The 12,500-nt window shown below is 41.5% G+C and overlaps 1 protein-coding gene across 1 annotated transcript in view; it reads right to left on the bottom strand.

Moving 5' to 3' along the window:
* Positions 1 to 198: 198 nt before the first annotated feature.
* The window catches only part of LOC123998907 (retinoic acid-induced protein 1), a 26,661-nt gene continuing 14,359 nt past the window's right edge, over positions 199 to 12,500 (bottom strand). Inside the window, exons 4-5 of the mRNA XM_046304132.1 lie at positions 11,613 to 11,662; positions 199 to 351 (exon numbers count right to left, since the gene is read on the bottom strand). Of these exons, the coding sequence (XP_046160088.1) occupies positions 334 to 351; positions 11,613 to 11,662 (68 nt within the window). The 3' untranslated portion in view covers positions 199 to 333. The remainder of the gene's footprint in view (positions 352 to 11,612; positions 11,663 to 12,500) is intronic.

The following is a 12,500-nucleotide window of genomic DNA, read 5'->3' on the forward strand; positions in this document are numbered from 1 at the left end:
TCTCTCTCTCTCTCTCTCTCTCTCTCTCTCTCTCTCTCTCTCTCTCTCTCTCTCTGTCTCTGTTCTTCTATACGTGGGATGGGAAGAGAGGAGGGAGGGGATAGGATACAGGGACAGGAAAGGAGAAAAGAGAGAGAGGGAGGGAGAGGAAGGAGAGATGGAGGGAGAGGGGAGGAGAGATGGAGGGAGCGAGGGGAAGGCAGGGGTGAAAAGAGATATGGAGGGAGTGAGGGGAAGGCAGGGGGTGAAGAGAGAAGAGGAGAAGAGAGAGATGGAGGGAGCGAGGGAATGGCAGAGGTGGGCGTGATGCTTTTTTGATCAGCAGCCAGATTTTCACCCTTGTCTGTCAGTCTACACAGATGAGAGGAGAGAGGGGTGGGGAGAATAGAGGAGGGAGGGAGGGGTAGAATAGAGGAGGGAGGGAGGGAGGGAGGGAGGGGGGGGAATAGGGAGGGAGGGAGGGAGGAGGGGGAGAATAGAGGAGGGAGGGAGGGAGGGAGGGGGGAGGGAGGGAGGGAGGGAGGGAGGGAGGGAGGGGGGGGGAATAGAGGAGAGAGAGGAGAGGGGTGAGGAGAGAGGAGATGAGAGAGGAGATGAGAGAGAGGCTGCTGCTTCAATGCACCGCTGCTCCCTGCTGAATGTCAGTACCCCTCTCTCTCCCCTCCCCCTTCCCTCTATCATTGACCTTCCTCCAAAGTGCAGTGTGGCGTTACCGCCACCAGATGGCGCCTCCCATAAAGAAAACTGCAACCTTGGAAATCAAACCAAAACAGGAAGAGTGGGCTGCTAATGTAATCACACTCCCACTTTCAGTCATAACAATGCACAGCGTGGCTGACTAATGTTTTCCGAGAGGTGCAGTGTGAGAGGTAGCTAGTGGGATAAAGTGTAGGATGATTTGCCATTTTGTCAAGGTCATTCGTAGGACTCCCTGTGCAGTCATTTAAAATGAACAAATGTAGCGGATGACATCTTAATATCCATAGGGCTTCATCCCAAATGGCACACTATTAAATAGAGCACTTCTTTTGACCGGGGCCCTATATGGATGTTAATGGGCAACATACATTGCACAACAGTAGCATTCTTGTTCCTTTGCATAGAATGTGTTTGTGGTAGATTAGAACATTGGGTGCCGACATGAATGGGACTCAGCTGAACTCTGTCAACCCAGTTGGATTCCTATCCTATGTCTGCTAGCCTTTCAGCTTGGTGCTGAACACTCTATTAGAGTCTGTGTTTAGTGATGGGAGGGAATCGACAGGCTGACCTCCAGCCCTGCAGAAGGCGGTGTGAGACCAATCAGTGTTCGGTGTTCAGGTGGAGTTAACAGTGGTGTTAGTGGACTGGCCAGTCAATAGTGCTCAGCGCCAGGCAGAGATGCCCGATAGGCTGTTGCCACGGGAGATGCAGAGACACACGACCTTGGTTACACAAATCCTCTGTCTCTGTCTGTGCCTGACTCTCTCTCTGTCCATTTATGTGTGTGTGTGTCTTATTCTCTGTCACTGTCACTATATGTAATTCTCTGTATGTCTGTCTCTGTCAAAAACTGAAATTGAATGTATTGTAATATCACAATATTTGAAATTCCTAACCAGAGGGGATAGAGAGATGGGAGTCTTGGATTATAGGAATGTTTACGGAGATAAAAGCATAATTATTCTGATGTGTATGGTTCTGTTCTCTCAGGGTGGGTGAGTCTCCAGGACAAGCCAGGAAAGTACAGAAGAAGCCAAAGAGCCCTCCCACTAACAGGTACAGTAGAGAACAGTGCTGCCCCCTACTGACTGCACATAAGTGGCTCTTACTGTCTCCTATATGTCACATCTCTTACTGTCTCCTATACTTCACATCTCTGACCTTCTCCTATACTTCACAACTCTGACTGTCTCCTATACTTCACATATCTTACTGTCTCCTATACTTCACATCTCTGACTGTCTCCTATACTTCACATATCTTACTGTCTCCTATACTTCACATCTCTTACTGTCTCCATATCTTACTGTCTCCTATACTTACATCTCTTACTGTCTCCTATACTTCACATCTCTTACTGTCTCCTATACTTCACATCTCTTACTGTCTCCTATACTTCACATCTCTTACTGTCTCCTATACTTCACATCTCTTACTGTCTCCTATACTTCACAACTCTTACTGTCTCCTATACTTCACATATCTTACTGTCTCCTATACTTCACATATCTGAGTGTCTCCTATACTTCACATATCTTACTGTCTCCTATACTTCACATCTCTGACCTTCTCCTATACTTCACAACTCTGACTGTCTCCTATACTTCACATATCTTACTGTCTCCTATACTTCACATCTCTTACTGTCTCCTATACTTCACATCTCTTACTGTCTCCTATACTTCACAACTCTTACTGTCTCCTATACTTCACATATCTTACTGTCTCCTATACTTCACATATCTGAGTGTCTCCTATACTTCACATATCTTACTGTCTCCTATACTTCACATATCTGAGTGTCTCCTATACTTCACATATCTTACTGTCTCTTATACTTCACATATCTTACTGTCTCCTATACTTCTCATCTCTTACTGTCTCCTATACTTCACATCTCTTACTGTCTCCTATACTTCACATCTCTTACTGTCTCCTATACTTCACATCTCTTACTGTCTCCTATACTTCACATCTCTTACTGTCTCCTATACTTCACAACTCTTACTGTCTCCTATACTTCACATATCTTACTGTCTCCTATACTTCACATATCTGAGTGTCTCCTATACTTCACATCTCTGAGTGTCTCCTATACTTCACATATCTTACTGTCTCCTATACTTCACATCTCTGACTGTCTCCTATACTTCACATCTCTGACTGTCTCCTATACTTCACATCTCTTTACTATCTCCTATACTTCACATCTCTGACTGTCTCCTATACTTCTCATCTCTTACTGTCTCCTATACTTCACAACTCTTACTGTCTCCTATACTTCACATATCTTACTGTCTCCTATACTTCACATATCTTACTGCCTCTTATACTTCACATATCTTACTGTCTCCTATACTTCTCATCTCTTACTGTCTCCTATACTTCACATCTCTTACTGTCTCCTATACTTCACATATCTTACTGTCTCCTATACTTCACATCTCTTACTGTCTCCTATACTTCACATCTCTTACTGTCTCCTATACTTCACATCTCTTACTGTCTCCTATACTTCACATCTCTTACTGTCTCCTATACTTCACAACTCTTACTGTCTCCTATACTTCACATATCTTACTGTCTCCTATACTTCACATATCTGAGTGTCTCCTATACTTCACATCTCTGAGTGTCTCCTATACTTCACATATCTTACTGTCTCCTATACTTCACATCTCTGACTGTCTCCTATACTTCACATCTCTGACTGTCTCCTATACTTCACATCTCTTTACTATCTCCTATACTTCACATCTCTGACTGTCTCCTATACTTCTCATCTCTTACTGTCTCCTATACTTCACAACTCTTACTGTCTCCTATACTTCACATATCTTACTGTCTCCTATACTTCACATATCTTACTGCCTCTTATACTTCACATATCTTACTGTCTCCTATACTTCTCATCTCTTACTGTCTCCTATACTTCACATCTCTTACTGTCTCCTATACTTTACATCTCTTACTGTCTCCTATACTTCACATCTCTGACTGTCTCCTATACTTCACATCTCTTTACTATCTCCTATACTTCACATCTCTTACTGTCTCCTATACTTCACATCTCTTACTGTCTCCTATACTTCACATCTCTTACTGTCTCCTATACTTCACATCTCTTACTGTCTCCTATACTTCACATCTCTTACTGTCTCCTATACTTCACATATCTTACTGTCTCCTATACTTCACATCTCTGACTGTCTCCTATACTTCACATATCTTACTGTCTCCTATACTTCACATCTCTGACTGTCTCCTATACTTCACATCTCTTACTGTCTCCTATACTTCACATATCTGAGTGTCTCCTATACTTCACATATCTGAGTGTCTCCTATACTTCACATATCTTACTGTCTCCTATACTTCACATCTCTGACTGTCTCCTATACTTCACATCTCTTACTGTCTCCTATACTTCACATATCTGAGTGTCTCCTATACTTCACATATCTTACTGTCTCCTATACTTCACATCTCTGACTGTCTCCTATACTTCACATCTCTTACTGTCTCCTATACTTCACATCTCTGACTGTCTCCTATACTTCACATATCTTACTGTCTCCTATACTTCACATATCTGAGTGTCTCCTATACTTCACATATCTTACTGTCTCCTATACTTCACATCTCTTACTGTCTCCTATACTTCACATCTCTGACCTTCTCCTATACTTCACAACTCTGACTGTCTCCTATACTTCACATCTCTTACTGTCTCCTATACTTCACATCTCTTACAGTCTCCTATACTTCACATCTCTTACAGTCTCCTATACTTCACATCTCTTACTGTCTCCTATACTTCACAACTCTTACTGTCTCCTATACTTCACATATCTTACTGTCTCCTATAATTCACATATCTGAGTGTCTCCTATACTTCACATATCTTACTGTCTCTTATACTTCACATATCTTACTGTCTCCTATACTTCTCATCTCTTACTGTCTCCTATACTTCACATCTCTGAGTGTCTCCTATACTTCACATATCTGACTGTCTCCTATACTTCATATCTCTTACTGTCTCCTATACTTCACATCTCTTACTGTCTCCTATACTTCACATCTCTTACTGTCTCCTATACTTCACATCTCTTACTGTCTCCTATACTTCACAACTCTTACTGTCTCCTATACTTCACATCTCTTACTGTCTCCTATACTTCACATCTCTTACTGTCTCCTATACTTCACATCTCTTACTGTCTCCTATACTTCACATCTCTTACTGTCTCCTATACTTCACAACTCTTACTGTCTCCTATACTTCACATATCTTACTGTCTCCTATACTTCACATATCTGAGTGTCTCCTATACTTCACATCTCTAGTGTCTCCTATACTTCACATATCTTACTGTCTCCTATACTTCACATCTCTGACTGTCTCCTATACTTCACATCTCTGACTGTCTCCTATACTTCACATCTCTTTACTATCTCCTATACTTCACATCTCTGACTGTCTCCTATACTTCTCATCTCTTACTGTCTCCTATACTTACTCTTACTGTCTCCTATACTTCACATATCTTACTGTCTCCTATACTTCACATATCTTACTGCCTCTTATACTTCACATATCTTACTGTCTCCTATACTTCTCATCTCTTACTGTCTCCTATACTTCACATCTCTTACTGTCTCCTATACTTTACATCTCTTACTGTCTCCTATACTTCACATCTCTGACTGTCTCCTATACTTCACATCTCTTTACTATCTCCTATACTTCACATCTCTTACTGTCTCCTATACTTCACATCTCTTACTGTCTCCTATACTTCACATCTCTTACTGTCTCCTATACTTCACATCTCTTACTGTCTCCTATACTTCACATCTCTTACTGTCTCCTATACTTCACATATCTTACTGTCTCCTATACTTCACATCTCTGACTGTCTCCTATACTTCACATATCTTACTGTCTCCTATACTTCACATCTCTGACTGTCTCCTATACTTCACATCTCTTACTGTCTCCTATACTTCACATATCTAGTGTCTCCTATACTTCACATATCTGAGTGTCTCCTATACTTCACATATCTTACTGTCTCCTATACTTCACATCTCTGACTGTCTCCTATACTTCACATCTCTTACTGTCTCCTATACTTCACATATCTGAGTGTCTCCTATACTTCACATATCTTACTGTCTCCTATACTTCACATCTCTGACTGTCTCCTATACTTCACATCTCTTACTGTCTCCTATACTTCACATCTCTGACTGTCTCCTATACTTCACATATCTTACTGTCTCCTATACTTCACATATCTGAGTGTCTCCTATACTTCACATATCTTACTGTCTCCTATACTTCACATATCTTACTGTCTCCTATACTTCACATCTCTGACTGTCTCCTATACTTCACAACTCTGACTGTCTCCTATACTTCACATCTCTTACTGTCTCCTATACTTCACATCTCTTACAGTCTCCTATACTTCACATCTCTTACAGTCTCCTATACTTCACATCTCTTACTGTCTCCTATACTTCACAACTCTTACTGTCTCCTATACTTCACATATCTTACTGTCTCCTATAATTCACATATCTGAGTGTCTCCTATACTTCACATATCTTACTGTCTCTTATACTTCACATATCTTACTGTCTCCTATACTTCTCATCTCTTACTGTCTCCTATACTTCACATCTCTGAGTGTCTCCTATACTTCACATATCTGACTGTCTCCTATACTTCATATCTCTTACTGTCTCCTATACTTCACATCTCTTACTGTCTCCTATACTTCACATCTCTTACTGTCTCCTATACTTCACATCTCTTACTGTCTCCTATACTTCACAACTCTTACTGTCTCCTATACTTCACATATCTTACTGTCTCCTATACTTCACATATCTGAGTGTCTCCTATACTTCACATATCTTACTGTCTCTTATACTTCACATATCTTACTGTCTCCTATACTTCTCATCTCTTACTGTCTCCTATACTTCACATCTCTGAGTGTCTCCTATACTTCACATCTCTGACTGTCTCCTATACTTCACATCTCTGACTGTCTCCTATACTTCACATCTCTTTACTATCTCCTATACTTCACATCTCTGACTGTCTCCTATACTTCTCATCTCTTACTGTCTCCTATACTTCACAACTCTTACTGTCTCCTATACTTCACATATCTTACTGTCTCCTATACTTCACATATCTTACTGCCTCTTATACTTCACATATCTTACTGTCTCCTATACTTCTCATCTCTTACTGTCTCCTATACTTCACATCTCTTACTGTCTCCTATACTTTACATCTCTTACTGTCTCCTATACTTCACATCTCTTACTGTCTCCTATACTTTACATCTCTTACTGTCTCCTATACTTCACATCTCTGACTGTCTCCTATACTTCACATCTCTTTACTATCTCCTATACTTCACATCTCTTACTGTCTCCTATACTTCACATCTCTTACTGTCTCCTATACTTCACATCTCTTACTGTCTCCTATACTTCACATCTCTTACTGTCTCCTATACTTCACATCTCTTACTGTCTCCTATACTTCACATATCTTACTGTCTCCTATACTTCACATCTCTGACTGTCTCCTATACTTCACATTTCTTACTGTCTCCTATACTTCACATCTCTGACTGTCTCCTATACTTCACATCTCTTACTGTCTCCTATACTTCACATATCTTACTGTCTCCTATACTTCACATCTCTTACTGTCTCCTATACTTCACATATCTTACTGTCTCCTATACTTCACATCTCTTACTGTCTCCTATACTTCATGTCTCTTACTGTCTCCTATACTTCACATCTCTTACTGTCTCCTATACTTCACATCTCTTACTGTCTCCTATACTTCACATCTCTTACTGTCTCCTATACTTCACATCTCTTACTGTCTCCTATACTTCACATATCTTACTGTCTCCTATACTTCACATCTCTGACTGTCTCCTATACTTCACATCTCTTACTGTCTCCTATACTTCACATCTCTGACTGTCTCCTATACCTATCTCTTACTGTCTCCTATACTTCACATCTCTGACTGTCTCCTATACTTCACATCTCTGACTGTCTCCTATACTTCACATATCTTACTGTCTCCTATACTTCACATCTCTTACTGTCTCCTATACTTTACATCTCTTACTGTCTCCTATACTTCACATCTCTTACTGTCTCCTATACTTCATGTCTCTTACTGTCTCCTATACTTCACATCTCTTACTGTCTCCTATACTTCACATATCTTACTGTCTCCTATACTTCACATCTCTGACTGTCTCCTATACTTCACATATCTTACTGTCTCCTATACTTCACATCTCTTACTGTCTCCTATACTTCACATCTCTTACTGTCTCCTATACTTCACATATCTTACTGTCTCCTATACTTCACATCTCTGACTGTCTCCTATACTTCACATATCTTACTGTCTCCTATACTTCACATCTCTTACTGTCTCCTATACTTCACATCTCTTACTGTCTCCTATACTTCACATCTCTTACTGTCTCCTATACTTCACATCTCTTACTGTCTCCTATACTTCACATATCTTACTGTCTCCTATACTTCACATCTCTTACTGTCTCCTATACTTCACATCTCTTACTGTCTCCTATACTTCACATATCTTACTGTCTCCTATACATATCTTACTGTCTCCTATACTTCACATATCTTACTGTCTCCTATACTTCACATCTCTTACTGTCTCCTATACTTCACATCTCTTACTGTCTCCTATACTTCACATCTCTTACTGTCTCCTATACTTCACATCTCTTACTGTCTCCTATACTTCACATCTCTTACTGTCTCCTATACTTCACATCTCTGACTGTCTCCTATACTTCACATCTCTGACTGTCTCCTATACTTCACATCTCTTACTGTCTCCTATACTTCACATCTCTTACTGTCTCCTATACTTCACATCTCTTACTGTCTCCTATACTACATACTTCTACATCATCTTACTGTCTCCTATACTTCACATCTCTTACTGTCTCCTATACTTCACATATCTTACTGTCTCCTATACTTCACATATCTTACTGTCTCCTATACTTCACATCTCTTACTGTCTCCTATACTTCACATCTCTGACTGTCTCCTATACTTCACATCTCTACTGTCTCCTATACTTCACATATCTTACTGTCTCCTATACTTCACATCTCTTACTGTCTCCTATACTTCACATATCTTACTGTCTCCTATACTTCACATCTCTTACTGTCTCCTATACTTCACATCTCTTACTGTCTCCTATACTTCACATCTCTTACTGTCTCCTATACTTCACATCTCTTACTGTCTCCTATACTTCACATCTCTTACTGTCTCCTATACTTCACATCTCTTACTGTCTCCTATACTTCACATATCTTACTGTCTCCTATACTTCACATCTCTGACTGTCTCCTATACTTCACATCTCTTACTGTCTCCTATACTTCACATCTCTGACTGTCTCCTATACTTCACATCTCTTACTGTCTCCTATACTTCACATCTCTGACTGTCTCCTATACTTCACATCTCTGACTGTCTCCTATACTTCACATATCTTACTGTCTCCTATACTTCACATCTCTTACTGTCTCCTATACTTCACATCTCTTACTGTCTCCTATACTTCACATCTCTTACTGTCTCCTATACTTCACATCTCTTACTGTCTCCTATACTTCACATCTCTTACTGTCTCCTATACTTCACATATCTTACTGTCTCCTATACTTCACATCTCTGACTGTCTCCTATACTTCACATATCTTACTGTCTCCTATACTTCACATCTCTGACTGTCTCCTATACTTCACATCTCTTACTGTCTCCTATACTTCACATATCTTACTGTCTCCTATACTTCACATCTCTGACTGTCTCCTATACTTCACATATCTTACTGTCTCCTATACTTCACATCTCTTACTGTCTCCTATACTTCACATCTCTTACTGTCTCCTATACTTCACATCTCTTACTGTCTCCTATACTTCATGTCTCTTACTGTCTCTATACTTTCTTACTGTCTCCTATACTTCACATATCTTACTGTCTCCTATACTTCACATCTCTGACTGTCTCCTATACTTCACATATCTTACTGTCTCCTATACTTCACATCTCTTACTGTCTCCTATACTTCACATCTCTTACTGTCTCCTATACTTCACATCTCTTACTGTCTCCTATACTTCACATATCTTACTGTCTCCTATACTTCACATCTCTTACTGTCTCCTATACTTCACATCTCTTACTGTCTCCTATACTTCACATATCTTACTGTCTCCTATACTTCACATCTCTGACTGTCTCCTATACTTCACATCTCTTACTGTCTCCTATACTTCACATATCTTACTGTCTCCTATACTTCACATCTCTGACTGTCTCCTATACTTCACATATCTTACTGTCTCCTATACTTCACATCTCTTACTGTCTCCTATACTTTACATCTCTTACTGTCTCCTATACTTCACATCTCTTACTGTCTCCTATACTTCATGTCTCTTACTGTCTCCTATACTTCACATCTCTTACTGTCTCCTATACTTCACATATCTTACTGTCTCCTATACTTCACATCTCTGACTGTCTCCTATACTTCACATATCTTACTGTCTCCTATACTTCACATCTCTTACTGTCTCCTATACTTCATGTCTCTTACTGTCTCCTATACTTCACATCTCTTACTGTCTCCTATACTTCACATATCTTACTGTCTCCTATACTTCACATCTCTGACTGTCTCCTATACTTCACATCTCTTACTGTCTCCTATACTTCACATCTCTGACTGTCTCCTATACTTCACATCTCTTACTGTCTCCTATACTTCACATCTCTTACTGTCTCCTATACTTCACATCTCTTACTGTCTCCTATACTTCACATCTCTTACTGTCTCCTATACTTCACATATCTTACTGTCTCCTATACTTCACATCTCTGACTGTCTCCTATACTTCACATCTCTTACTTTCTCCTATATTTCTCATCAATCTCTCTCCCCCTCAGGATCCTGAAGCCAAGTCAGGGTCAGAATGCCTCTGTCCCAGGTCAGCTAAACCGACAGGGGTGTGGACAGTCTCCAACATTTCTCTACTTCTCCCCCTCTCTTTATTTCTCTGCCCTTCTTCTTTAATTCCTTAACTCATAAAAAATAAAAACTCATAAAAATTAAATACTACAATTTTAATTGAGAATGAATAAAAATCACCCCATCTCTCCCCCCTCTCTGTCTGTCAGGAGCTGGGACAGAAATACCCTGGAGGACAGAGTGAGGCGCTCAGACAGCCCGAAGAATCATAACTCCCTGAGCTAACTGGTTCCTCCCTCAGTCCCTCTATGACCCCTCACTCCCTGACCTTTGATCCTTGACCTCTGGGCCTTCTATCAGCCCCATGTTGCACTATGGTTTGACTACCACCAATGCTACTAGTCCCTCTAACCTCCCTCTAACCTCCCTCTATCCTTCCTCTAACCTCCCTCTAACTTCCCTCTAACCTCCCTCTGACCTCCCTCTAACCTCCCTCTGATCTCCCTCTAACTTCCCTCTAACCTCCCTCTAACCTCCCTCTGACCTCCCTCTGACCTCCCACTAACCTCCCGCTATCCTCCCTCTAACTTCCCTCTGACCTCCTTCTAACTTCCCTCTAACCTCCCTCTGACCTCCCTCTGACCTCCCTCTGACCTCCCTCTGACCTCCCTCTGACCTCCCTCTGATGGTTCAGTCCAGTGCTCTCTGCCCAGGACATACCCTATCCAATGGATTGTTGCTATAGTTACATAGATTTTTCTACTATTTAGCTCCCTTTTGCATGTGTACAGACGGATTCTGTTTATTTGCTTACCTTGTGTTTCGGACATTTCAGTGAAAAGTTGTCGTCTTGGAACATGCAGCCTGAGAGAGAGAGAAAGAGAGAGAAGGAAGGAGACAGAGAGGGAGAGAAGGAAAGAGAGAGATAGAGGGAGAGAGAAAGAGAAGGAAGGAAGCAGGGAGAGAGAGAAGGAAGGAGGGAGAGATGGAAGGAGAGAGAGAGAAGGAAGGAGAGAGAGACAGAGAGGGAGAGAGAGAAGGAAGGAGGGGGAGATGGAAGGAGAGAGAGAGAAGGAAGGAGAGAGAGACAGAGGGAGAGAGAGAAGGAAGGAGAGAGAGACAGAGTGGGAGAGAGAGAAGGAAGGAGGGAGAGACAGAGAGGGAGAGAGAGAGAAGGAAGGAGAGAGACAGAGAGGGAGAGAGAGAGAAGGAAGGAAGGAAGGAGAGAATGATAGGATGAGGTAGGTTGTAGCCATGGTGTACTCTGCAGTATTAAACTGGTCCTTCAGTTCCTCTCAGTGCTGCCTCTGTGAGGAGTTCTAATCCCCACTGTACCTACTGATGGCATGATGTAATGTGAGGGGAGGCCATACCTACATAAAGCATATGCTCATACACAAATGAACACACACACACACACACACACACACACACACACACACACACACACACACACACACACACACACACACACACACACACACACACACACACACACACACACACACACACACACACACACACACACACACACACACACACACACACACACACACACACACGCGCGCGCTACCTCCACCCCTGCATTCCCCCTCCCCTTCACCCATCCCTCTTACTCCCCCTCCCCCTTCACCCTTCCCCCTACTCCCCTCCCCTTCACCCTTCCCTCTTACTCCCCTCCCCTTCACCCTTCCCTCTTACT

Source organism: Oncorhynchus gorbuscha, linkage group LG16 (genome assembly GCF_021184085.1).
Source record: "Oncorhynchus gorbuscha isolate QuinsamMale2020 ecotype Even-year linkage group LG16, OgorEven_v1.0, whole genome shotgun sequence".
Lineage (NCBI taxonomy): Eukaryota > Metazoa > Chordata > Actinopteri > Salmoniformes > Salmonidae > Oncorhynchus > Oncorhynchus gorbuscha.